This window comes from Bubalus bubalis, chromosome 16, assembly GCF_019923935.1.
Source record: "Bubalus bubalis isolate 160015118507 breed Murrah chromosome 16, NDDB_SH_1, whole genome shotgun sequence".
NCBI lineage: Eukaryota > Metazoa > Chordata > Mammalia > Artiodactyla > Bovidae > Bubalus > Bubalus bubalis.
Window position 1 is genome coordinate 3,476,784 of NC_059172.1, and position 25,944 is coordinate 3,502,727.

The window sequence follows — 25,944 nt, forward strand, 5'->3', positions numbered from 1 at the left end:
GGCGGGGCCCGGTGGGATGTGGGCGGGCAGGGGCGGGGCCCGGCGGGCCCGGGGCGGGGCATGGGCGGGGCCAAGCGCCCCTGGGCGGGGATAGAGGCGGGGCTAAGGGCAGGGCCCGCCGGGCTGTGGGCGGGGCCGTGGGCGGGCCCAGGGCGGCCCCGCCCGGACTCCGCCAGGCTCGGTCCCGCGGCGGCGGCGGCGGCGGCGGCGGCTGAGACTCACGACGGGGTGCGGAGCGCGGGCCTGGCGGAGCTGGACCTCGGAGGAGAGCGTGAGTGCGCGGGGGCGGGTCCAGGGCGGGGGCGAGGTACGGGGGCGGTGGGCGCTCTTGCGTCGAGACCGCAGCCGAGATTGGGGGCGGGGGCCGGTCACGAGGAAAGTTTGCACGGCCCGGGGGCCCGGGGGCCGGGGCGTGCGCGCGGGGGCGCAGGGCCTGAAGCGCGTGCCGACCGAGCCCTGGAAGGGGGGCCGAGGCTGCAGGCGGAGCCCGCGGCGGGCGGAGCCGGCGGAGGGACCCTAGCCCACTTCTCCCCGACTGGGCCCCCGCCCCCGGCACGCCCCCGGCCGCCCCAGCCCGCCCCCGCCCGGCGCGCGTCCCCGGGCCCCCGTCCGTCCGTCCGCCGGCGGCGCCCCATCCCGCGCGCGGGGCCTTCGCCGCCCCCTCCTCCAGCCTGCCGTCCCCTCCCCCCGGCAGCCGCGGCCCCCTGTGCCCAGAGCTCCCCGCCGGGCCCCTCCAGACGGCCCCTCGCCCCGGGCTCTCTCGTCTCGCAGTTGGCCCTCCCTCCTGCGGCAGTGTCCTCTCCGGCCCCGGACCCGGCTGGCGGGAGATCTCAGGGTCGGCGGAGGCGGCCCTGCCTGCGGCGAGGCTTCTTTGGGCCTCCGCCCCGGGGCAGGAGCCGCCTGGTGTCTCCCCTGTGCCCTCAGGGTCCAGCCGGTCTCTGGACTCTTAACGCATGGGGGATGCTCAGAGCCGCTGAGATTTTCACAGCTCTGCTCTCCGGCCCTGGTCACCCGGGTTTCCCGCTGGGCGTCTGAGCTGCTGAGACCCCGTCCTCAGTTGGCGGGGGAGGACGAGCTCTCCCTCCTGTGTGCTACAGCTCCTCGCCCGGCTGAGCCTCCAGGTGAAAGGGTTTTTCGGTTCTGGACCAGCTGGTCTCCATTTCTAACCACCCACACCACGTATCCCTGGTAATAACGTTCAAGGACAAGGAAACAGTCTTGCGTTTTTTTTTTAAATTTTATGTTTTCTGCCGCGTGCCCCTCCTCCACGCACACTCGGGCCGGCTGTGAATGTTACTCACCCACCCACAGTGCGCCTGCTGCACCGGACTTGGCTGACCGGACTTGCACGGGCCTGGATGTCTCTTTCCCTCCTGCCTAGTCCCTCCTATCCTGGGAACAAGCTGGGGCAGGGTCAGAAGTGAGAGGTTTTCCCGGAAGTTGGGCACCTGAGGTCCCTTCTTTGGATCTGGTGCTGTCTTGCCAGACCAGCTGGAGTAGGTGACTCTGGGCAAGGCAGGGCCCCTTGCAGGTTGGAGAGGGTTGGGTTGCCCTCAGGGACCCCATGCATGCCAGGCAATAGGAAACATCGCTTTTCCTTTGGAACAGAGGGCTGCGGGGTCTATCAAGGAGGCAGGGCAGTGGTCATTCCTGGGGGCTCTTGAGGGTGGGATGGTGCTTCAGGATCCAGGATAGGACCTGAGGAGGTGGTGAAGTGTCTGAAGAACAGGTGACAAGACTGGGTTCTTCAGGTGACAAGGCTTGGTCTGCGGTAGCCTGTGGTTGGAGGAGAGGACGAGATGGTTTCCAGGGGAAGCCTCCTAATAGGAGCTACCGTTTAATGGCCACTTACTGGGTGCTGGGCACTGAGGTCAGCAGCTGCATGGATCATCTCATGTGAGCCTCTTTTTTTTTTTTTTAGTTTTGGCCACACCTCCCAGCATGTGGGACCTCAGTTCCCTGACCAGGGATCGAACTGGGGCCGCCTGCAGTGTGCTGTGGAAGCACGGAGCCTTAACCGCTGTGTTAAGTCTCATTGTGTTCTTCATACAGGGAAACAGGTTTAGACCAGTGAGGAAAGTGCCTAAGGTCACAGAGCTGGAAGGCAGGAGATCCACCCAGCATTTGAATCCTGGTGGAGCAGACCTGGAGCTCCAGTTACAGGCCGAGAGGAGGGGCACCCATTTGCTCTCGGCCATAGGCTTCTGTCACCTGGGTTAAAATCTCTTCTGCAACCTCCCTCGAAAGCCCTCGGGTCAGGCCCAGGCTGGTGAGTGATGCCCAGGTAGCTGCTTCTGGTGGGCTGTGGACCCTCCCATGGTGACGGGCCCAGGAGGGGAGCCCTAGGGAGTTTCCCCCCCAAGCCACCCCGCCCCCCGGATGTTCTCTAGCCTGGTCTCATTCTCCCAGCCCCGGGCCTGGGCCGGCTCCTCCTTCCTCTTGGCGAGGCTCTGGAAATCCAGTGGGAGGCCATTGCTATGGCAACAGGACTAGGCCCTGACTTTACCTCATCAAATTCCGAGCCGAAGCCAAAGCGATTGAGAAATTAAAGGAAAAAAAAATGTATTCCAGATGTTTACTTTTTATTCCTTATTTTTCCGTGTTTGGATGAGACGGCTCTGGAGGAGGCGGGAGTCGGGGCAGGGACGTGGAGGGAGGAGGAGGACTCGGGGTGGGGGTGGGGGGGCCGGGAGGGAACCACTCCCAGCGGCAGGCCGGGGAGCGGGAAGGGGAGGCCCGCGGGCTAGGCGGGCGGCGGGGCGGGGCCCAGGTTGGGGAGGAGCGGGTTTTTCCCGTCTCCCGCGAGGTGATTCACCAGGAGACTTCAGGCTTGGCAGCCCTCTTTCCCCGGCCCTGGGTCGATCCCGCGAGCGGGGGCCCCCTGACCCAAGGAGTGTCTGTGTGTGGGGGGGTGCCTTAGGAGTGGTAAGTGGGGTGCCCTGGACAGCTGGCTGGAGGAGGGAGCAGGGGGCGGCTCCTCGGACCTGTGGGACTTTAGGGTTAGGAGACGGACTTGGAGAGCCGACGCGGGTGGGGGGGGGGGGGGCGGGCAGCAGAGGGGAGGACGTGGCCGCCGGGGACCTCCCGTGATCTCCCCCAGCCCCCCTCCTGAAGCGCCCGCTTCCTGTCCCGCACCGGCCGCCAGAAGTCGGAGACTCCCTCTCCAAGCGCGCTGCCAGCGCCCAGCCCTCTGGTCCTCTCTCTGTTCTCCCTCTTTTCCTGGGTCTTCTGCCGCCCCCAGCTCACCCCTCTGCCCCCCACTCCCAGGCCTGCCGCATGTGATGCAAGTGTCTGCTCCCAGGGAAGGCGCAGCCATGGCCTCCCTAGCGCCCCGCGAGCCGGAAGAGGAGCTGGTATCCGCTGGGTCCGAGCGAGGTACCTGTGGGTGCGAGGTGGAGCGGGCTGGCTGGAAAGGGGGCTGGAGGCCCGAACCCCCGTTCGGTGTTGGGGGTGGGTGGGTGAAGGCTGACCCTGTTGGGGACAGAGGGAGGAGTCTGAGGACAAGCGGGATGAGCCTGAGAGGTCCTGCGCTCTGGTGGAGACCCTTCAGAACTGTCTGAGATCACAGCTCTCCAGCAGAGAACACGCTAACCTTGGAGAGGATGTAGATCAAACCACTTGTTTGACAGAGGAGGAAACTGAGGCCTGGGGGTGGGGGATGGGGAAGGGCATGCACCTATGGGCTTGAACCCAGGCCTCCTGGCTCCCTGTCTAGACGCCTTTCTTGCACTGAGTGGAATGAGTGGGTGATAAAATATCCTATTAGCAGGGCTGTGGCCATGAGTAATTCAAGGTCTTTTATTTGGCATTGAAATGCCTTATATAGAAGGTATGTTTCTGGTCTTTTTTTTCCCTTCTGTAGCAGATTTCCTTCTGTTTGGCTTAGGTCAATAGTGAGTTTGTGTTCCTGGTCACACAGCGGATGGTGGCAGGGAGGTGGCCTGGGTGTGCCCCAGAGGAGGGGGGCAGCAGGGTGGCAGGGTAGGGAATCTGAGCTGGGAGAACGAGTTTGCTGTGGATGTAGTTTAGCAGAGTGGCATGCTCGAGGGAAGGACCAGACTGGGGGAGATGGTGGACTGACTGCCTGGTGTGGGCAGGCAGGTGTTCATTTATTAGCTCGTTTGCTCATCTGGTCATTCACTTGGTAAGAATGTGTATTAGGTGTAAAGTGGGTACAGTGAGAAATAGCTGCCAGCTAGGCCCTTAAATGGCTTTTCACTTGTTAGGGTGACTGGCTAGACATTTCGGGAATTTGGAGATGAGGGAAAATGTTTCTGGGATGTGTGTGGAAAATCCAGGAAGCCTTCATGGAAGTGGTGACATTTGACTTGTACCTGGAAGGGTGTAGGAACATTCTGAGTCCATAGGGTGGGAGGTGAAGCTCTGCCTCCTGTTCTTCTGACATCGGCTCAACCAGCCCTTTCCTTTTGGTAGGTGACCCTCGGGCCAAACCCCCTGTCAAGCCCAAACCCCGAGCCCTGCCTGCCAAGCCAGCCCTGCCTGCCAAGCCCAGCCTGCTGGTGCCCATTGGGCCTCGGCCTCCCCGGGGTCCTCTGGCCGAATTGCCTTCTGCCCGGAAGATGAACATGCTGGCAGGACCCCAGCCCTATGGCGGCAACAAGCGGCCCCTTCCGTTTGCGCCAAGGTCTGCGGCCGAGGCCCTGGCTGGGGGAGAAGCCACTCGGGAGCCTGGGAGAGAGGAGCCTGGGAAAGAAGAGACGCCCCCCTTGACCCCTCCGGCCCGGTGCGCTGCCCCCGGGGGCGTGCGCAAGGCACCCCTTCCCTTCCGCCCAGCCTCGGAGCGCTTCGCTGCGCCCACTGTGGAGGAGATCCTGGCCAAGATGGACCAGCCCAGGAAGGAGGGCCCGGCTAGCCCCGACCGCCTCTGGGGCTCCCGCCTCACCTTCAACCACGACGGCAGCTCCAGATACGGTCCCAGGAGCTACGGCGTGGCCCCAGGCCCCAGGGAAGACGCTGGGACCCTCTCCAAGGAATGGTCCCAGGAGGGGCCCGCGGGGTCTCCTGCCGACTGCCCCGAGGAGCCCAGCAAGACCCCCGAGCAGAGGTGAGGGGTGGGGGGCTATGTGTCTGGTTGCAGCCAGCCTGGAGGACAGGGTGGGTAGTCTCCTGTGAGATGGTGATCTTCCCTTGGAGGTTAGCTGTGTTGCGTGCGTGCGGGCCAACCCTGGACAGAGTCACGGACCATTCCCCCCCTGCAGACCAAGTTAGTGTGTGCTTTATTCTGTTGTCGTCTGTACAGAGTCCATGTGTTTGTAGGAGAACTCAGATATATAGTTTGGAAGTTTATTTTCAGTGCTTTTTTCATACTGAGAGCCAAACGCTGCCTCACTTAATCCACAGCCATCCTGTGTAGTGAAGGGAATATTAGGCCCATTTTAGAGATGAGGAAACTGAGGCTCAAAAGTGACTTCCCCTGGTCCCTTAGCAAGTGACAGACAGAGCTGGGGTTAGAATTAGGGCCTCTCTGATTCCAGTGTGTGCTCTTAACTGCTGGCCCATCCTGTGGGTGCAGCGGTGTGCCAGGTGCTGGGGGGTGTGTGGGTGTGTGTGTATGTGTGTGGCACAGCCTGGCCGTGAAGAGAAGTCTAACGGGAGAGGAAAGCAGTGAACGCCCCTTGACGCCAGGCCAGTGGGTGTGAGCGCACAGGCTGCACAGCTGGGTTGGAGATCGTTGCGTGTGGCATCCCTTTTCCCAGAGCCGGTGCCAGCGTGTCCTGGGGGCTCCTGACCTGGACGTGTCCCTGGGCCCCGGGGAGGAGGCATGAGGGTCCCAGCTGCCTGGAATACCCTCAGGGCAGGGAGCGCCAGCTTGGGCCGGTTGCCCCCCAGGCCCGCAGCTCTCTGGCCCCACTGACACCGCTCCTGCTGCAGAGAAGGCCCTGCTACGGTCTGAGCCGAGCTGGAGGCCCAGAGCCTCGCTTGCGTTGCCTGCCAGCCTCTCCTGGGAGTGTGGGCGTCTGAGGCCTCCTATCCCCCCTGGGCTCTCAGGGAGCCCGCCCTGTCCAGGCTGGGTTCCGCTCTCCTTCTCTTTTGCTCCCAGCCTGGCTTGAAAGGAGCAACCTCGACCTTGCAAAATCCCTCTGGTTGTCTTCCTCCCCGTGCAGTTCTCCAGAAGCGTTGGCTGGGGAGGGGCCAGCTGCCCTGGCCCAGAGAACCTTAACCCCTCAAGGGCTCTGGGGCTTAGTGGTCTTACTAGGAGCCCCGAGGGCTCTGGGGCCCCGCAGGCTCTTCCCAGAGGGGTTGGGGGGGCTTACCCCCTGACATGCAGGTGGGACACACCCGCTGCCTCTGGGGTGCTCTCTCTGGGAGCCACCAGGGTCTTTGTCCCCCAGGAGGACGTGCCCCGGCGGGGTGCATGTCGGGTTCTGTTCCGGTCGTCGGTCAGACCCCTGATTACCTTCCTTCTCCACCAGCCTCAGGCTTCTCTGATCTGTGCCTCCGTCTCCCTTCTTTCTCCCTCACAGGAAGTCCCCCTCAGACCTGACCTTCAATGGGGACCTAGCCCAGCCGGCCGTCTCTGAGCCCACGACCGACGTGAGTTCCCCACCCGACGACGCAGTCTCTGAGCTGGAAGGGTCTCGTTTGTGCCTCTCCCGCCTCCCTTAGTTTAGCTGGGGAAACAGAGGCTGTGGAGGAGGTTTACGTGATTTGCCCCAGGACTTATATTTCTCAACTTCCAGGCCACCCTGGCTAAGTGTGGCTGAGGGCCTGAGGCTCCTACAGTGTCCAGGATGACTGCCCTGGACGGCCTATTGTCTGCTGGGTAACCTCGGGGGGGCGGGGGGATTGACGGACGTAACCCCGGTCATAACTCTGGCCCAGTAGGCCCCTCAGGTCCCACACAAGAGGTGCGCACACCAGGGCTTGAGGTGCCAAATAACTTGCCCAGGGGCTAAAGGCAGGATTTGAGTCCAGCACGGTCCCTGGCCAGGTCTGCTCTCTCGCAGAAGAGGTGAAGCGACGTTTCACAGGGGTCTCCTGTTACAGCCCCTCTGCCCACGGTGTGCTCGGGGCGGACAGTCTGCGTTCCTGAGTAAATGACGCGAAGGGTGGTCTCTCTTGTTCCAAGAGCCCTTGCTAGCTGGAGGCTGTCCCGTCCAGCAGGGAGAGAGACATGAGTGTGTGCATTTGTCCAAACGTATTTATCGAGCATCCATTGTGATCCCGGTGCTGGGGAGACAGCCACATGCAAAGTATCCACAGTCCCCCTGCTTCCAGGGAAGCGTGTGTCTGTTGCTCAGTCGTGTCGGACTCTTTGCGACCCCGTGGACTATAGCCCGCCAGGCTCTTCTGTCCACGGAGTTCTCTGGGCAGGCATATCGGAGCGGGTAGCCGTTCCCGTCTCTCAGGGAGCTTCCTGACCCAGGAATCGAACCCAGGTCTTCTGCCTTGTAGGCAGATTCTTTACTGTCTGAGCCAGGAGGGAAGCCCTTGCTCCCGCGGAACATGCCTTCTAATGCAGGGAGGCAGACTCCAACACCGGGAGCCCTGTGAACTGGCAGACAGGTAGAGCATCAGACAGGCCCCCGGGACACCTACCTGCACGGGTCCCGGGGCAAGGGTGACGGGAATTCCTTGCCAGGAAACGGGGGATGGGGTGAGCTCTTGGATGTTTGGGGAACAGCCTTTTTGGCAGAGGGAGCTGCAGTTACAAAGGACGTGGACTCCACCCAGCGAGGAAACTGGGGTGTCTGGGTCACAGAGACAGCAGAACTGAGTGGCGATGGGCCACTCGGGGGAGCGCTGGCTCGCAGGAGGGAAAGAGGCTATTGAGGGGCTGGAGGAGAGGCATGACCTTGCTCCATTTGCAAGGAGTCTCCCTGCCCAAGATCTCGGCCAGGGGCCAAGGGCAGCGGCAGGGGCCAGTCAGGGGGCTCTTGGGGTCACCCCGGTGAGAGACGACAGTGCTGTGGATCCTGGAGGCAGTCCCTGGGGGAGACGGTGGGCGGGGGGCCTCTGGTGTGAAGGTGGAGGGGACGGGACTTGCAGGCAGGCTGATCTGCTGGGAGTGAGTGGAGAGTGAAGGGTGCCACTGGGGGTCTGTGGCCCAAGTGGTCGGGAGGTTACCCTTTACAGAGAAAGGGACCAGAGGAGCTTGCTTCTGGATCTGTTGAGTTGGAGACACCTCGTCCAGCAGGGTCCGAGGGGGTCAGTGGGGTGTTTGAGTCCGGAGCTGCAGGGACTTGTCGGTGTGTAGATGGCCGTGGAGATGGCCGTGGAGTCGGCTGAGGTCCCTGAGGTCCCTCGAGGGCATGGGTGAGGCGTGGGAGGGAGACGGAGGCCTGGCAGAGGAGCCCAGGAGATGCAGGAAGGAGCGGAGGTGAGGGAGGGAACCCTGCTGGCGTGGAGCACAGGAGCTGCCCGGGCTGGGGGAGGCACTGGGGCGGGTGGTCAAGGGGCGCCCCTGAGAATCGGGGGTTGCAAGGGGGTTCTTGGCTGCACTTGGCTAGAGTGGCAGGGTGGCAAAGTGAAGAAGGGAGCCCGTTTGGAGGGGGCTCAGCGGAGGCCGGGCCCAAGGCGTTGAGGTAAGAGGTGCTGAACACAGAGCCCGGGTTTAAGGAAAGGGGTGTAGCTGGAGGGATGGGAGGGGTGGACAGCAGCATGTGTGTGTTTTTTTTAAGCCAGAAGAAATGAGAGCAGTTTGTGTGCTGATGGAAACGGTCCAGTAGAGAAGGAAAAAAATCTGTGATGCTGGACACAGAAAGGAGGGCTTGGCCTGAGCTCTGAGCAGGGACGGCTCTCGTGCTGGCGGCGGGGAGTGGGGTGCCTGGGTGGGGGTCTCTGAGTCCTCGGGGAGGGACAGCAAGGCCCTCAGCCTGGAGAGCCTGGGCGGAGGCGGGGAGGTTTGAGGATGGACTGGACCGGATCGGAAAGCTGGGAGGTGGGGGTGTGTGGAAGGGGGATGTCGTGGGATTGCTAGGTGTTCGGGGCCCAGCTGAGCCCAGGGTGGCTGCAGCTGCAGGGAACCCACCATCCCAGCACCCACCATCTCAGCGGTGGGCTCGTCTCCAGCTGCCCTGGTGCAGCCTGGAGCTGGGGCAGAGCTGTATTGTATTAGGTTAAACTGGGGTGAGGGAGGGAATACAGGGAGCTGTGTGAACACAGCGGTGGAGGAGAGAGGGGAGTCGGGACAGGGAGAAGGGAGGAGACTGAGTGACCGCGCTTCTCAGATGGGCGGAGGGGAGGGAGAGAGGGCACTGGATGGACGGGGGTGGACATGGGTGAGCAGGTCACCTAGATGTGACGCTCTGGGAGGGGCTCTGGCTGAGGACCAGGTCTAGGGTGGACCCTCAGAGAGGTGGGTTCCGGGGAAGTGGAGGAGAGGAGGTCAGGGAGCGGAGCCAGGACGCTGGATGGGTCAGTTGTGGGGCTTCGGGAACTGCTGTGAGCTCTTTACCAGGGGCAGTGCTCGGGAGAGTGGTTGTGGTCCTGGAGCTCTGCTCTGGGGGCAGAGGGGTCTTAAGGGGTCTGTCCTGGGCTCTTGGAGGAGGGTTCCTGGGGGGCGTGGTTTAAGGGCACAGGCTCTAAATTAACCTGATTTGCAGAGACTGTGCAGGCTGGAAGGATCGGAGGGTGGCCTTGATGCGGAAACAGGATGCCCCCCTGCCCAGGCCCAGGGGTCAGGTGGTGATGGGGCAGACGACTCCCCATGAGAGAAGGCGGGGGGCGTGACCTCTGGGGAGGGCAGAGGTCAGATAGAGCAAGACTCAGGTCACGGCCTGGGGCAGGCCGGTGCAGGGGTGAAGGGGGGCCAAATGCTGGGGGTCCCAGGGCCCCAGAGTGTTCTTCCCCTGTGCTGTTCACAGCGGCCGGGTGTGCAGATCTTGCTCAGTCTTCTCCTGACCACGAGGTGGACGTTGTTGACCTGGCCCTGGGGTGCAGGTGGGGATGCCGGGGGTCGGGGAGACCCTGCGTGGGAAGAGCTGACGGGGGAGGTGCCAGTGTCTCAGACCAGTGCTTTCATGGCCCCCGGGGCTTCTGGCTTGAATCCCGGATCCTGCTGCTCCTCAGGCGGAGCTGGGACCGTGGATGCTCAGAGCAGGGGGTGTGAGTTGCTCCCGGAAACTGGTCTGAAGCTGCCCTGGGCCTGGTGGAGTCCCACCCTGAGGCTGTGCACCCAGACAGCCAGACTCTCTAGTTTTCCTTTTGCCTTTCCTTTACAAAGCCAGTTTTAAAAACATATATTTTATTTGTTTATGTATTCGGTTGCACTGGGTCACACGGGATCTTTGATCTTTATTGTAGCTCACGTGATCTCCAGTTGTGGCATGCAAACTTTTAGTTTCCACACTTGGGATATAGTTCCCTGGCCAGGGATCGAACCCGGGACCCCCCCGCATTGGGAGCGTGGAATCTTAGCCCCTAGACCACCAGGGAATCGCACAAAGCCAGTGTTCTTGACTCGTGAACCTTGGACCCTTAGTAACTCCTCACATGAGCTTTGGGCTTGGGGGATGCGGGTGGGCATGGTCTGAGTGATCCCCTGGGAATAGAGCGCTGTGCATTTTATGGGGGGAGGGCCACGCGGGAGGGGTCTGGGGCCCTAGCGGTCTCGGATGCCTGAGGTCATTCTGGAGCTTCTATCTGTTGTCCTGGGGGGCTGTCCCCCCGAGCCCCGGTTCCCCCCGTGGAGTGAGCGTGTCGGGCAGCCCGCCGCTGAGCTGGGGTCTCTTGGGGGTAGGCAGGGGCCTCCCCAAGCCGGCAGAGCAGTGACAGCTACTGACTTTGTCTTGCAGGTTCTCAAGGTTCCCTGGGTGCCCCCCAGTCCAGGCCCCACCTTGGAGAATGGAGGCGCCCCTGGCCCGGGTCTCCCCGCCGAAGCCTTGGGTTCGGGCCCCGAGTCTCCTCGCCTTGACTCCCTCGAGCGGGGCTCTCCCCCCCAACCCCACCGTCCAGAGGCCCAGAGCCCTGCTGCTCCTGGGCCTCCCTCCCTGCCCCCCGAGACTCTGGGCTCCCCAGCTGCGGGCCCCCCCGAGGAAGGCTCCCACCACCCACCCGCGAGCCCAGGGGTCCCAGCTGTGGCGGCCTCGGAGGCCCCCAGACCCGGCAGCTCCCCGGTGGGGGAGCTCGTGAGGCACCCCAGCCCCGAGGGGTCCCCAGCCACAGCGCCCCAGCCCCTGACGGCAGCGGGTGAGCTGCCAGACCTGCCTCGGACGTTTGCATCCGGGGACGGGGCGGCCCCGGGGGATGAGGACTGCCCTGCCGGCGGTCTGGCCCAGCGGCGATTTTCTGAAGGCGTGCTGCGGCCTCCCGGCCCAGACCGAGAGCAGCTGGGGGGCTCGCTGGCCACCCTGCCCCAGGCCCCGGGGGGCCTGTCCGCCCTGGACCACCCCTTGGGGAGCGGGACCGAGTCCAGCTGGAGCTTGTCTCAGTCCTTTGAATGGACCTTCCCCACGCGGCCTGCAGGCCTTGGGGTGTGGCGGCTGGACTCCCCGCCACCCTCCCCCATCACCGAGGCCGCGGAGGCAGCAGAGGCCGCAGAGGCTGGAAACGGGGCCGTGTCCGCCTGTGAGGAGGCCGGAAACTGGGCCGCGTCCACCTGCGAGGAGGCCGGAGGTGAGGCTGCAGAGGCCAGAGATGGGGCCGCGTCCACCCGGGAGGAGCCTGGAGGCGGGGCTGCATTCACCCGGGAGGAGGCCGGAGGCTGGGCCACGTCCACCAGGGAGGAGCCCGGAGACGGGGCCACGTACGCCCGCGAGGAGGCCGGAGGAGGGGCCGCGTTCACCCGCGAGGACCCCGGAGACTGGGCTGCATCCGCCTGTGAGGAGGCCGGAAGTGGGGCTGTGGAGGCTGCGGAGGCCAGAGACAGGGCCGCGTCCACCAGGGAGGAGGCCGGAGGCGGGGCCACGTCCATCCACGAGGAGGCTGGGGACTGGCCCTCGTCCACCCGGGAGGAAGGCGCGTCCCAGCCAAGGTCAGGGGCCCCGTCGGCTGCAGAGGGACCAGGAAGACCTGCTTCTCGGGGGCCGGGGGACGACCCGAGCTCCTCCCCGAGCCCGACGGGCAGTGGGGCGGACTATCCTCTGGAGTCCTCACCAACAGCAGGGCACCCACCTGCACCAGCCTTGCCGCAGGTGGAGACACACGGGGAACGGGAGCCCCCTCCGCCCACCCGGGAGGCCGCCCTGCGCGTCCTGGAGCCGGTCCTGGGACAGGAGCAGCCAGCGCCCCCGGACCAGCCCTGCGTCCTGTTTGTTGACGCCCCCGAGCCTGGGCAGGCGCTGTCTGCCGAGGAGGACCCCGTGGCCCTGGCCCTGGCCGAGACCACCCGATCCAGGACAGCTGTTCAAGATCCCTGCCGGGCATCCCCCGAGCCTGCGGGGCCCGAGAGTGGCTCCCAGTGGCTGGATGACCTGCTGGCCTCGCCCCCGCCCAGCACACGGCGCGGCGCCTCGTCTGAGCTGAAGGGCGCTCCGCCCCCCAGCGCCTGCTCCGAGGTGAGGGGGGCCCTGGGCGGGGTTTGGAACGGAAGTCAAGGGCTTTTGGGGGCCTCTTGTTTCAACGCGGATGCCCTGTGTTGAGAGTTTGGGATCCAGCCGTGAGCAGGCACCTCTGCCCCTGCCCCTGCCCAGGAGGTCCGTACAGTCTGCTCAGCTGGCGGAGCAGAGGGTGTGGGCTGCTGCTTAGACTCTAGTCTTGAGTCTGCATCTGACCCCGGCTTCCACCAGCTGAGTGGTCTCGGGAACGTACCCAGACCTCCAAGCTTCAGAGCCCTTTCACAACGATGACATTTGCCTCATAGACTTAGGGGCTTCCCAGGTGGCACTGCTAGTTAAAAATCTGCCTGCCAGTGTGGGAGACACAGGTTCAGTCCCTGGGTCGGGAAGCTCCCCTGGAGGAGGGCATGGCAACCGACTCCAGTACTCTTGTCTGGAAAATTCTATGGACGGAGGAGCCTGGTAGGCTGCAGTCCGTGCGGCCGCAGAGTCGGACACGACTGAGCGACCGAGGACACTTAGGCTTGTGTTGTGGGCAAGACAGAAGTGGAAAGCGCTGGGTGCAGGGCTTGGCACCCTTGAGCATTCGGTCCGTGAGGACTGGTGGTTTCATGAAGGGCACCAACAGAGCCAGTTAGACGTGCGTCCTGGACCCAGACGGCCGAGTTGCTGTCTTGGCCCTGTTCCTGGCCCACGTGTGAGCTTGAACACGTGACTTTCCTGCCCGCACCTCAGTTTCTGCGTCTGTAAAATGGGGAGAATGGTGCTGGGCTCTACCTCGCAGGGTGATGGTTGCAGTGCCTGTGAAGTACTCAGACGAGCGCCCATCACAAGTGCTTGGGAGCGTTGCATCTTGCGAGTGTTCTTACTGTGAAGTTCAGACTTGCTTTCGTAGAGGCCCAGAGGAGGCGGAGCCTTGTGCAAAGGTTACCCAGTAAGCTGGCAGCCAGGCTAGGGCCAGAGCACCGATTCCAGGGCCAGTGCCCTTTCTCCTACCGGGCTGCCCAGTAGTCTCAGGGATGGGCTCCAGGTGGCCATAGAAACGTACTTTTAGGGGCGGGGCTGGGAGGAGGGAGGAGCCGGGGGCCTCTGGGCGGGGCCTGGGGGACGAGCAGGAAGGAGTTAAGGCCGCTGGGCTCGTGCGGTAGGTGTGTCCGTCCGTGGTAGGTGTGTCCGTCCCGGGATGCGGTGACTCAACTGGCTCCCGGGCGGGGCCGCTGAGAGCTGCAGCTGCTCTCAGGGAGGGGGGCCAGGGCAGTTGGACAGGTCCGGGCGGGCGAGGGGAGCGGCCCACCCCGTCCTGGCACTCGCCGCGCCCAGTGGGCCCCGGGGCGGGCGGGGACCGGAGGCCGGGACCATGGCCGGGCCTGGGGACCGGGAGCCCAGCATGTCGGTCCTGGAGAGGCTGCTGGCCAACGCCGCGCTGCGGGACGAGGCCGGCCGGCTCCGCAGCCCCGAGCCCAGGGCTCCCCCGGCCGCACGAGTGAGTCAGGGAGTTCCGGACGGGGTGGGGAGCCCGGAGCCCTGGTTGGGTCTTCTCCCTGAACCGGAGGAGGCCGTTCCTTTGGGGCGGGCGGTGAGGACCCAGAGAGCTTCGCAGGGCGGCCGCTGGCAGGAGGGAGCTTCCCTTGGGGTCAGGGCTGGGGGTTCACGTGGGCTGGAAGGGTGAAGGGTGCCCTGGGGAGCTTGCCTTGGAAAGGGGCAGCTGTGGAGGGGTGCAGGGTCTTCACCGCTCCTCGCTGAGGGCATGCCTGCCCCCACGGCCCTGGGAAGACCCCTCTGCCAGGCAGCCCTGCTCCTGGCGTTTCGCCAGGTGTTGCCCAAGGGCAGTAAACAGGACTTCGGGATTTGCCGCCGAGGCCCCACGGGGTGCTGGGACCTCTGCTGAGCCCTCGGCTTCAGTGATTCCATTTAACCCTCTCGTCCTACCCCCTGCCGTAGTAGCTGACCTCACTGAACGATGGGGACCCCGGGGACCCAGAGTGCTTAAGTGATTTGCCCAAGGTCACACAGCCCGCATCCAAACCCAGGCTCTCCGAAGCCAGAGTTGGGCACTAGGCAGCACTGATTCTCGCTCCGGACCGATTGCCACCCTGACTAATTGTAAGCCCCGTTTGTGTCTCTCTCTCATTCCCAGGGACTCCTCGGCTGGGCCCAGAAAGACCTGCAGAGTGAATTTGGAATTGCAGGAGGCCCACATCCTGGTGGTTTCCGGCCTTCCACCTGGTCCCAGGATGCTTCTCGGGACTACGGCCTGGGAGTTGCAAGCCCTCGAGGGGACCCAGGCCTCCGAGAGAGGGAGTGGGCCAGCGAGTGTGGGCATGGAGTCGGGGAGGGGGGCTCTGGGGAATGGGCTGGCAGGCGTGCCCTCGACTGCGAGGAGGGCGAGGTCGGCGGCCAAGACGGGCGTGGAGCGGGGGCCACAGGGAGCCTCGGCACCCAGGACCGGGCGATTGGGAAGCCTAGCGCTCCGCAAAGCCACGAGGTGGACCTTCAGCACTGGGAGTTCGGGAAGAGGGATTCCCAGGGCACCTACTCCAGCCGGGACGCAGAGCTCCAGGACCAGGAGTTTGGGAAGAGGGATTCCCAGGGCACCTATTTCAGCCGGGATGCAGAGCTCCAGGACCAGGAGTTCGGGAAGAGGGATTCTCTGGGGACCTACAGTGGTCGGGACGCAAGCCTTCAGGACTGGGACTTTGGGAAGAGAGATGCCTTGGGCGCCTACGCGAGCCGGGATGAAGAGGGGCAGGGTCCGGAATCAGGGCAGAAGGACCCGCTCGGTAGGTACAGCAGCAGCCAGGATGCAGGGCAGCAGGACCCGGGGTTCAGGAGGAGCGACTTCGGCAGGAGCGCCTGGGTGCCGGACTACAGCGGCGGCCTCACCCGGGACTTCGGAGCCAGAGCCCTGAGCGCTGGGTTCAGCCTCGAGGAGGCCCAGCGGCAGGACACGGAGTTTGAGAAGAAGACCCCGGGCCGAGTGAGCCCCGGGGTGGCTGGCAGGGACGCGGGCTGGCCCGAGACCGCCGAGGCGGGGGGTGTGTTCCCTGCCAGCGGCCCCCAGCTGCAGGATGGGGATCCGGGGCAGAGGGACCCAGGCGGCTGGCAAGGGGGCGCTGACTCCCGGGAGGTTGGGGGCCCGCAGGCGGGGGGCTCCCGGAGCCCAGGGGAAGCTGACAGGGAGGGGGCGGAGCGGGGCTGGGCCGGAGACTTCGGCCTCAGTGTGGGCGCCCAGCCAGAGGCAGCCTTCGGCCCGGGGCGGCGGGGTTGGGGCAGTGGCTTCTGTGCGGAGGCCGCGGAGCAGAGCCCCCAGTTTGGGATAATCGGCGACGACAGGGCAAGTGGGGCCGGCCTGAGCCCTTGTGGCCAGCTGGGAGGCGGCCCCTTCCTGCCCCCCGAGGGGGCTGTGGGCTGGACTGACCAGCTGGGCCTCTGGAACCTGGAGGTGTCCAGCTGTGTGCGCGCCGGCAGCTCCGGCGAAGCCAGGGAGGATGGCGTGGGACAGACGGGCTGGGCAGACCACGCGGGTGTGACTGATGCAGGGCTAGTCCGCCGTTCGCAGAGTGGAGGGGCGGAGGCCCCCGGGGGGCTTGGAGTCGGGGACCAGGACTGGACTTCTGAGGTTGGAGGCCCCAGCCAGGCCAGAGAGGGTGGCGTGGGGCAGACTGACTGGTCGGGCGCGGAGGCGGGAGAGTTCCTTAAATCGAGGGAGCGTGGAGTGGGTCAGGTAGACTGGACGCCCGAGCTGAGAGACCAAGAGCTCGGGCCTGGCGGGGTGGACTGGGGCGACAGTCTAGGCCTGAGGCATCTGGAGGTGCCCTGTGAGCTAGACTCGGAGAGTTCTCAGGGGCCGCGGGGTCGCGGGCTGGACCAGGTGGACTGGGCTCAGGACTCGGAGCTCCGGAACGTGGAGCTCCCGGCTGAAGCCAGGGAGTGTGGCGTGGGGGACATCAGCCAGCCCCTGGAACCAGGTGTGGGGAATGATGACCTCTCAGCCCCCGGCTTGGAGGCCCGAGGCCCCTCGGAGGCCAGGGAGCTCGGGGTCGGCGAGATGAGTGGGCCGGACGCCGAGGACGGAGACCCCTTCCTGCCGCTCGTGGTCATCTGCCGGGAGGAGGACGGATACGGGCTTCAGGAGTCCCCGGCCTTCGGACCCAGGTAAGGGAGCTACACCCCAGGGTGGGAGGGTGTGACAGCGCCCTGGAAACGGCCCCCTTTCTACCTGGGGTGGAAGCTGCTCTTCCACCAAAATGTCTAGTATTCAGAGAACTGGGATGGTTCGGAGTGTGAATTTTTCTTTATTTACTTCTTAAATTGAGCACCGACACACACACACAGGTGAGTTTCTTTTTCTGAAGCGATGACTGTGGAGGTTGAGGTGTGATTTCTGCAGCGTGATTGTGTGGGTGCTGGAGGAACCGTCCTGTGCGGGATGGTTTCTGGCAGGCTTCGGATGCTCCCGGCCTGGGGGGCGAGGCCTGGCATGATCCTGGCCTGGGCAGGTCCAGCGTGGAGCGGGCAGTGGCGCTCATCTCTGCCAGAGGGGAGGACCTCCGTGCTTCTTGCCTGCCCTGTCTTAAGGCCCCCAGGGGCAAGGCTTCCCTGGTGGCCCTGTGTTTAGGACTCTGCGCTTTGACTGCTTGTGGGCCCGAGTTCAGTCCCTGGTCAGTCAGGGGACTGAGATCCTGCACATGGACCGTGCAGTGCAGCCAATAAATAAATAAAAAACAGCCACACCAGCAGAGAATAAACCCTGGTTCAAAAGGGAATCTGAAGGACATTGGGACCTGGTATCTGGCCCGGTGACCTTTTGGCCTCCACACCCAGGGTGGCTGAAAAAGAACTTTCCAAAAAAAAACAGTTTTATGAGTCAACCGTAGTCTGACTCTGAAATTTTTCTGTTGTAAAACCAACTGGGGCGATGTCTCACCCCTCTTAAGGGTGCTTAAAAGGCATATGTTTATTTTGCCATCACTTCTGTTGAGATCGGGTTTAATTCTCTTTACTTGAGTTGCAGGTCTGACCTTTGCCACATCTGGGTGGAGGGGGGTGCGTCTCACGTGTTGTGAAGGGGAGACAGGAGGGGGTGCTGGGTGGAAGCTGTGTTCGCAGTGGAGGAGGGGGTGCTGGTGGCTGGGGGGCTGGAGGTGCCAGGAAGGCTCTAGAGGGGACTGGGGTGTCGGAGGTGTCGGGAGGCATGGGGGCTGAGGACAGGGCGGGGGAGGGCAAGGGGAGGTGGGCAGAGCCTGGGGCCAGGGCAAGGCCCCGGGGAGTTCCGGGCTAGGCTGCTGTGGGGAGCTGGAGGGGCACTGGCTGCGCAAAGCCTGCAGGGAAGCGCGAGTGACCGGACCTCTGTAAGCTGTCCCTTCCGGGTGCGGGGAGAGCGTAGGCCGCCCGAGGTTGCCCCCGAGTCCTCTTCCCAGGATGCTCACAACTCCACCATCCCGCACACCTCCCCTCCGTGATCTTCACACCTGCCCTGTGAAGCAGGAGAGGTTTTTTTATCACCTCCGATTTGCAGGTCGAGTGGTTTTTTTATCACCTCCGATTTGCAGGTCGAGTGGTTTTTTTATCACCTCCGATTTGTAGGTCGAGTGGCTTTTTCATCACCTCCGATTTGCAGGTCGAGTGGTATGAGCCGCTTAAGGCCACCCAGTCAGCAGTACCACTTTCCGACTTCTGGGTCTTAAATGCCTTCACGGCTTTTGGACTTGCAGGCAGTGGGACCCACTGCCCTCCATGAGTTTCTGAAGGTGGGGAGTGAGGACAGAGTCTCCCCTGTTGTTAAGGATGGAGAGAGAACTTTCCAAAAGTTCTGCCTGGGGGACTGAGTTGGGGAAGGGGCAGGGTTCTGGCAGAGAAGCTCAGCTGTGTGATCTCTGGCCTCTGTCACACCTTGAAAACGCCCAGCTTTTTGGGCCGTGTTGTACATCTGGCGAACACCGTGTACTCGGTGGACGTACGGCAGACGGCTCTTGGCGCCGAAAATACAGCAGTAATGGAGACCTGTTTACCGTTCTCCAGCGCGGTGTTTCTCGAGCTTATTTGATTAATATCCACAGGACTGGTGTTCTAAGCTTCTGACTTGGGGAAATTCTACACTCGGGAAAGTTGCTCTCTGGAGGAAGCTTTGCAGGTTCTCCCGGTAACGAGAAGTCCTTGAGGACAGCTCAGAGCCCCTGGCTTTGGGCCCGTCTGCCAGGTTTGGGGCCTGGTTCTGCCACCACCTCCATGAGGCTGGGCAGGGCCCGTCTCTGCTCTGGCTTCCCGCCTGTGACGAGTGGGCATCACTGACTCCCAACGCCTCTTGGGGCCTTTGGGCTGGGGGTCCATGTGCGGGGAGTGGCAGAGCTGCAGACACGTGGTCAGCCCTGGCCAGGTGCTCACTGCCAGTGTTGACACCTGCTTGGCAGACGTAGACAGTTGTGGGGCCCTGGGGGACGTTTCTGGTCGTCGTTCTGCGTGGGATGGAGGCCCCCCGGCTGGTGGCCATTGGCTGGACTGCTGTCCGAACAGTTGGGACGAGAGCGGCGTGGGCGCTCGGCGTGTCCCTCCCGTGTCTTGGGCTCCTTGTCCTGAGGGGAGAAGCACTCCTGGGCCCCCCGAGAGCTGCTGCACTGCCCCCTCTCCTGCCCCAGCCCCCAGGCCCTGGGATACAGCAGCCTCCCAGCCACCTGGGGGGGTCTTCGTGGGCTGGGAGGGGACCCTCATGGGTTTCTGAGGGCTGGCCCCCTTGTTCTGTGAGCAGGGGAAGCAGCCCCAGAGAGGCAGCTTGGCTTTCTCAAGGGCCCACAGCTTGTGAATGCTGCTCCTTGGCATCCCCTCGGGCCCCTGCATGTGGTTGGCATTCTCTTCCTGTCTCTCTGGGGTCAAGGTCAGCTGCTGCTCGTATACACACATCATTCCAGCTTCAGTCCTGACCGCTCTCATTTTGGGTCTTGGAGCCTTGAGCACAAGGAAACGAGTCTGTTACACGTGGACTCCCGTGTTTGTCCCTGGAATGGTCCTGGGGATGGTGTTGGATCAAGTCCTGGCCCTCGGGATCCTCAGAGTCCTGACGGGCAAGGGGCAGAGCTGGTGTCAGTTGAGACGGGCCTTCACTCCGGGCATCTGGTACAGATAGTGGGGTGGGATGTGTGCTCCCCCCCACCCCTCTGCAGGGCCTCCCCCAAGGCCCATGGGGCTGCGGGTGCGCCGGGTCCCCTCTGGTGTGGACGTCTCCGCCCACCCATCTGCGGGTCCACAGCCCCTTGGCCCCGGCCTACCCCAAGCGTCCCCTCTAGCCCCAGCCTCCCCTCTGCCCCCAGCCTCCCCTCTACCTCACCTGGAAAGGCTGGTGGGCGCAGCTGCCCGGGGAGGCTACCCCTCCCTCCCTCCAGGGGCCTCCTGTGTCCTCCTGGGGAAGGACAGACTGACACATGCTCCCCTGCTCTCCCCGCTTCTGGCCTGGCACTGACTCACCTGCTTCATGCTCTTCCCCTCCAGCCCGGGATCTGGGGCTCGTGGCCTAGCTTCCAGGCACTGCCCGCCTTTCCCACGCCCGTGTGCATGGGGTGTGTGTGAGAGAGATGTGTGTGTCTGAGGTGTGGCTCTGTGGTGCTTCTCTGCCTCTTCCATGCCCGTGTGCAGTGTGTGTGTATACACTGTGTACAGGGTGTGTGTGTGTGTCTTGGGTGTGGCTCTGCGGTGCTTGTGTGTGTGTGTGTGTGTCTCGGGTGTGGCTCTGCGGTGCTTGTGTGTGTGTGTGCGTACAGTGTGTGTGCGTGTCTGTGTGTTGGCTGTGGCTCTGTGGTGCTTGTGCCGGTGTGTGGAAGGAGTGACCGGTGAACGGTGCCCACCTCCCCGCAGGAGACGGGCTGTGAGTGTGTGCAGGTGTGTCTGTCTCAGGGGCAGGCAGGCAGCTGGGCCACACACAGGCTCCCCGGTGCAGAGCGTGAGCTGCTGAGCACGCCGTGCGTGCCGGATGGTACGGGTCGTGTCTCGAGGGCGCAGTGGGCAGAAGACGCGGTTCAGGGGCACGGTGGCATCCCCCCTCCCCCCTCCCCGGTAGATGTCAGCTCTGTCCCAGGCCCTGGCCCGCGCGGGGACGCAGGTAGCTGTGTCCCCGAGTTGCTTGCCGATGGGCCATGGGCACAGAGCACCTGGATTTGCGGTGGGGCTGGCACCTTGCGCCCAGGGTGTGCAGGGCGGGGGAGCGGGCCCGGGGGCCCCCCAGGGGGAATCCAAGCTGACTGAGAGCGCAGGGGTGCCTGCCGGGCAGAAGCAGCTTGTCTAGGCGCGCCATCGGGTACACGTCGGGTACGCGGCCGTCCACAAGGGCCGTGTGCAGAGGCATGCGCAGAGAGGGCTGAGCTGGAGGGCCGGGGCTGAGAGGCCAGCTCGGCAGGTGGACCGCGTCCCGGGAGGATCCACAGCTTTGGCAGCGGTAGGATCGCGTTGGTGGGCACGCCCCCCGCGCTGCTCTGTGCGAGGTGTTCAGTCTCACTCCGCGCCTGCAGAGACTCTGTACTTAGAAGACCCTAAGGCTCTTGGGGTCCCCCGCGTGCGGCTCTGTGCAAGGTGTTCAGAGTCTCACTCTGTGCCCCCGATGACCCTGCAGTTAGCAGACCCCCTGGGGGTGAAGGGACTCCCCCATCGTCTCAGGAAGCGGGGAGCCTGGCATTTGAACACGCCGGGCTGGCCCAGCTCGCTCCCTGCGTGCAGTCTAGGGGGAGGCGTGGACGGGCCGCAGGGAAACAGGCCGAGAAAGGCGCTCTGCGGGCGGGGGTGGGGTGGAGGGGGTGAGGGAGTGGGCTTTGGGGGCGGTGGGGTGGGGTTTGGGGGGGTGGGGTTTGGGTGGGCCCCGCATGACCTCAGCCTCTGTTCTGTCCCCGCAGCCCTGGTGATCACCCTGCCCGCTCCCCACGCATGGGCTCCCAAGGCCAGCCGGGTGAGAGGCTGGCTGCCCACAGCCCCGAGGCCACGGCCCCGCAGGAGTCGGCATCTCTGGGGTCCAGGGCCCTGTCAGAGGAGGAAGGGGCCGCAGCAGGTGCGGACCGAGTGGAGCCCCGGGAGTCCGGCCAGGACCCCCTGCCTTCCTGGAGGCCGCAGCCGGACGGGGAGGCCAGCTGGACAGACGCGGTCAACAGCACCCGGGATGCCACAGGGGCCAGTCAGGGCGAGCAGACCCCCCAGGGGCCGCCGACCAGCACCCCCAGCCAGGATTTCTCCTTCATCGAGGTCAGTGGGTGGGCTCTTGTCGGGGTGGGGTTGGAAGGGGTGTGTAGGTGCTGTAGCTCAGGTCTCACCCCGGGACCTCCCTCTTGGCGGGGCGGTCTCAGCCCGAGGGGTGGGAAGCTGGGATGGGGCGGCTCTGTGAAGGTCATGGCAGTGGTCTGTACCCCCATGCCCCACAGGACACCGAGATCCTCGACAGCGCCATGTACCGGAGCCGTGCCAACCTGGGGCGCAAGCGTGGGCACCGCGCCCCGGCCATCCGGCCCGGGGGCACGCTGGGCCTGTCGGAGGCTGCAGCGTCGGACGCGAGGCTGTTCCAAGACTCCACGGGTAGGGCCGGGCTGTCCTGGCGACCTCCATGTCGCTGTCCTTTGGGCGGTGGGCGGGGGGTCTGGGGTTGCCGCCCTGTGCTGAGCCCCTGCCCGGGCCCTTGCAGAGCCACGGGCTTCACAGACACCGTCCTCGGATGAGGAGGTGGTCGAGGAGCCTCAGAACCGCCGGACACGGGTAACCAAGGGCCTGAAAGTCAGCCTGTTCCCCGGCCTGAGCCCGTCGGCCCTGAAGGTACCCTCTGGCCGTGCCACCCCCTGGCGTCCAGCCTGCCCTCCGTCCGTTTGTCTGTCCCTCTAAGCCCCGAAACCCTGTCCGTCCTCTGTGCCTGCTGTGCCCGTGGTGGGCGCGAGGCAGGATGGAGGGAAGAACACAGAGGGTCTGGGTCCCAAAACCCCACGGGCTGGCGGGGCGACAGCGGTGTGGCGGGTGGAGGTTCAGGTGTCCCTGGGGGTAGGGCAGGGCTGAGCCGCGCAGGGGGAGGCAGGAGGCTGGCTGCGGGGCTCGGGGAGGCCTCCGGTCACAGCTTCGAGGCTCTAGCAGGCGTGTAGTGTGTGCGGTGGGGAGATGTTGCAGGCAGAGGGCGCAGGGCATGCAGACCCTGGGGGCGTCCCCGCTGGCCCCGCCCAGCCCTCTCGGGCTGGATTTAGGTCAGCACTGTCTCCCCGAGGGCCTGTGGGGTGGCAGGCATAGCCTGCCCTCGGGGAAGGTCGTTGCTAAGCGACTTCCCCTCCCCGGGGTAAGAGGGCTGTGGAGGGCGTCCAGGCCTGGGCCGGGGACGCCGCGCCCTGGGGAGAAGTCCTGGCCCTCCCTGCCCACACCGGCCCCACTGACGTCCATCTGTGCCCCGGCTTCCTCTCAGGCCAAGCTGCGCTCGCGGAACCGCTCGGCTGACGAGGGGGAGCCCTCAGAGGGCAAAGCGGGCCAGAAGGAGTCGATGCAGCGCTCCAAGTCCTGCAAGGTCCCCGGGCTGGGCAAGCCCCACGCGCTCCCGCCCAAGCCAGACAAGTCCTCAGGGTAGGTGATCTGCGTGCCAGGAACTACCCATCTCGGCCTTAAGAGGAAAACCCTGCTTTACAGGGAGACAGAGGCTTGGAGAGGGTATCATGCTGCGGGTCGGCACTCTTCAGTTGGTGCCAGGGTGCTGGTCTCTGCAGCCAAGCCCAACGCCACCCCTCTTGGCCAGGGGCAGGGGGTGCTTCTGACTCCTTCCGACTTCTGCCCCCTGCCCTGTAGGTCAGAAGGATCATCGCCCAACTGGCTGCAAGCCCTGAAGTTGAAGAAGAAGAAGGTCTAAGAAGTCGTTGAGGTGCGGGCAGGGGCTGGACTTGGCCTGTCTGGGGTTGGGGGCTGGTTCAGGGCTGCTGGGGCCCCTGCCCCGAGGCCTCCGGAGGCCCCAGACCTGGCTTTTATGGCCCTCGTCTGCGAGGCTGGAGGAGGGATAGGCTACCCACTCCAGTATTCTTAGGCTTCCCTGGTGGCTCAGCTGATAAAGAATTGCATGCAATTGGGAGACCTGGGTTCCATCCCTGGGTTGGGAAGACCCCCTGGAAGGAAATGGCTACCCACTCCAGTATTCTTGCCTGGAGAATCCCGTGGACAGAGGAGCCTGGCGGGCTGCAGTCCATAGGATCGCAAAGAGTCGGATACGACTGAGCCACGAACACTCCGAGGCTGGGAGCAGACGGCTAAGGCCAAGCTCCAGAGTCCTGGGTCCCTCGGCTTGGGGACGTCCACCCCACCTTTCTCCTAGGGCTCAAGGATGGTGGCCTGCCCTTCTGGTCTGGCACCCCTGGGGGGCACTCACTAGGCTGGAGGTCCCCAGCAGGGCCTTCCTCATGCTGGGCCTCGCAGAGGGGCGCCTGGGCAGGGAGGTGAAATGTCCCCTCTGCCCCCGTGTCCCCATCCAACCTCTTCTCTTCTCTCTGTTGCAGGTTCTTCCCGTCTGGCAGTCTCAGGCAGTGCCCATCCCTGTGGGGTCCCCGGCAGGGAGACGGCTGAGCCTCCCCGGCCACAGCCTCTGCCCGTCCGCCTCTGGGGGCGTTGGGGGAGGCCCCGATATGCACTTTGTATCAGCGTCCCAGCTCCCTTGCACTGCCCCTCCCCACCGGTCTTCCACGGTGTTGGTCCCTCGTCCCGCCTCCCTCTCTGCTTCCTCCTGCAGCCCCCCTTGGGTTTTCTTTTGATACCAGTTTATAGCCTTTTTTATAAAAGCCTTTGATTTTTGTAACGGGTGGAGCCCAGCCCCACCCCACGTCTCCCTCCGCCCTGCCAGGGGCCCCACAGAAACCAATAACGTTTTGCCACTTGAAACAATAAAGTTTTTTGGGAATTGGTGCTGCCCCGGTTGTGGTGTGTGGTTGTGGTGTGTCCCTGTCGGAGGCCGAACCCAGGAGGTGCCGGCTCTCGCCCTGCCCAGCCTGGAGCTTGCGCTGACGCCCAGCCTGTCTCTTCCCTAGCACTCCCTGGGCTCGGGGACCCGGAGGAGGATGTCTTGGTTACACTAGGCTGGTTCCTGATTTGGACAAAACCCAAATCTACATAGCTTAACACACAAAGATTTCTTTTCCGATCATAGTCCCATCTGGGGTGGGTTAACTGTCAAGTTACATTAATAGCCCTCACACTCCCTAAAGATTAAAAAAAAACCCAAAAGGCTTAAGAAGCTCCGGTGGATGGGATGATTTCCCAGTTCAGCTTTGGTTCAAGTGATTCTGTATGGCCTCCATCCTCCCTGGAGGCTCAGACAGTAAAGAATCCGCCTGCAATGCAGGAGGCCTGGGTTCCATCCCTGGGTCGGGAAGATCCCCTGGAGGAGGGCTGTGAACCTCACAGTCATGCAGAACCCAGGCCCCTTCACTGTTGTGGCTCAGCCATGGTCAGGGGCCCCAGAGTCTCTGTAGCATCCAGTGGAGACAGGGGTCGATCCTTTGGGAGACCCATGGTCCACTGGCCAAAATTCAAGTCACGCCCCCTGCTACCTGCGAGGGAGACTGGGAAATGTAGTCTAAATGTTTGTAGGGAGAGAGAGAGAGAACCAGATACTGGTAAAAATTCATCCTCATGGGAGGAGGGTGTTGGTTCCTGTGATCCCGAAGGGTCCTTTGAACCCATATGTTCAAGAATGTCTCCCCGGCCCTGGTCTTTCCCACTTTAACCCCTGACCATTGGCATCCAGCTGTCCCTCAGCCTATTTCTCTGCCTTCTCTGTCATCTGAGAGGTGCCAGCCTGTTTCCGGCCTGGGATCGTCTCTCCCTGAGCTTTGGGGAAAGGAGAGACTTGGGTGGACTCCCCTTGAAAGTGCAGGTATTAGTCACTCGGTCGTGTCTGGCTCTTTGCAACCCCACAGACTGTAGCCCACCAGGCTCCTCTGTCCACGGGATTCTCCAGGCAAGGATACTGGAGTGGGTTGCCATGCTCTCCTCCAGGGGTCTTCCCGACCCAGGGATCGAACCCAGGTCTCCTGTATTGCAGGCGGATTCTTGACCAGCTGAGCCACCAGGGAAGACAGAGACCAAACAGAATCACTTGAACTGTAGATAAAGCTGAACTTAGAAATCCTCCCACCCACCGGAGCTTCTTAGCCTTTTGGTTTATATTTTTTTATTTTTAGGGAGCATGGGGGGTCTTAATGTAACTCGAGAGTCTTGACCAACACTGTGGACTCTAGAGAAATGCACAAACCAGCCTGGAATTCCCATCCCTGGCGTCCTAGAGCCGTGGTCCTTAGCCTCCTAGCGTGCTCACTAAACACGCGCATCCCAGGATTGCGATCTAGTAGGTGTGCCCGGGAATCGGCGTTTGGGGAAGCCCCCTGAAGCGGAGGGGAGAGACAGGGGCCCTTCCTTGGGTGCCTGGCCGTGCCCGGGGTGCGTCTGTGCCGCGCGGCCCCGTGCCAGCTCTCCTGGGAGCCGGCGGAGCCGGGTTGGCACGAGCTCTGTC

General features: G+C 63.8%; 1 protein-coding gene across 6 annotated transcripts; it reads left to right on the plus strand.

The window, feature by feature from the left end:
• The first annotated feature begins 134 nt into the window (after nucleotides 1-134).
• On the plus strand, nucleotides 135-24,338 carry TNKS1BP1 (tankyrase 1 binding protein 1). 6 transcript variants are annotated; one of them, XM_025266036.3, is made up of 14 exons: nucleotides 155-271; nucleotides 1,752-1,896; nucleotides 2,053-2,269; nucleotides 3,268-3,375; nucleotides 4,435-5,065; nucleotides 6,486-6,555; nucleotides 10,758-12,458; nucleotides 14,596-16,613; nucleotides 21,332-21,674; nucleotides 21,851-22,001; nucleotides 22,108-22,235; nucleotides 22,864-23,018; nucleotides 23,238-23,310; nucleotides 23,936-24,338. In XM_025266036.3, the coding sequence occupies exons 4-13, from the start codon at nucleotides 3,282-3,284 to the stop codon at nucleotides 23,296-23,298; spliced, it is 5,352 nt and encodes a 1,783-aa protein (XP_025121821.3). In that variant the 5' UTR covers nucleotides 155-271; nucleotides 1,752-1,896; nucleotides 2,053-2,269; nucleotides 3,268-3,281; the 3' UTR covers nucleotides 23,299-23,310; nucleotides 23,936-24,338. The 6 variants fall into 6 exon arrangements, with proteins under 6 accessions (XP_025121822.3, XP_025121823.3, XP_025121821.3 ...); XM_025266037.3 differs by lacking the exon at nucleotides 1,752-1,896 and having other exon boundaries at nucleotides 135-271; XM_006080717.4 differs by lacking the exons at nucleotides 155-271; nucleotides 1,752-1,896 and adding an exon at nucleotides 925-1,121.
• Nucleotides 24,339-25,944: the final 1,606 nt, after the last annotated feature.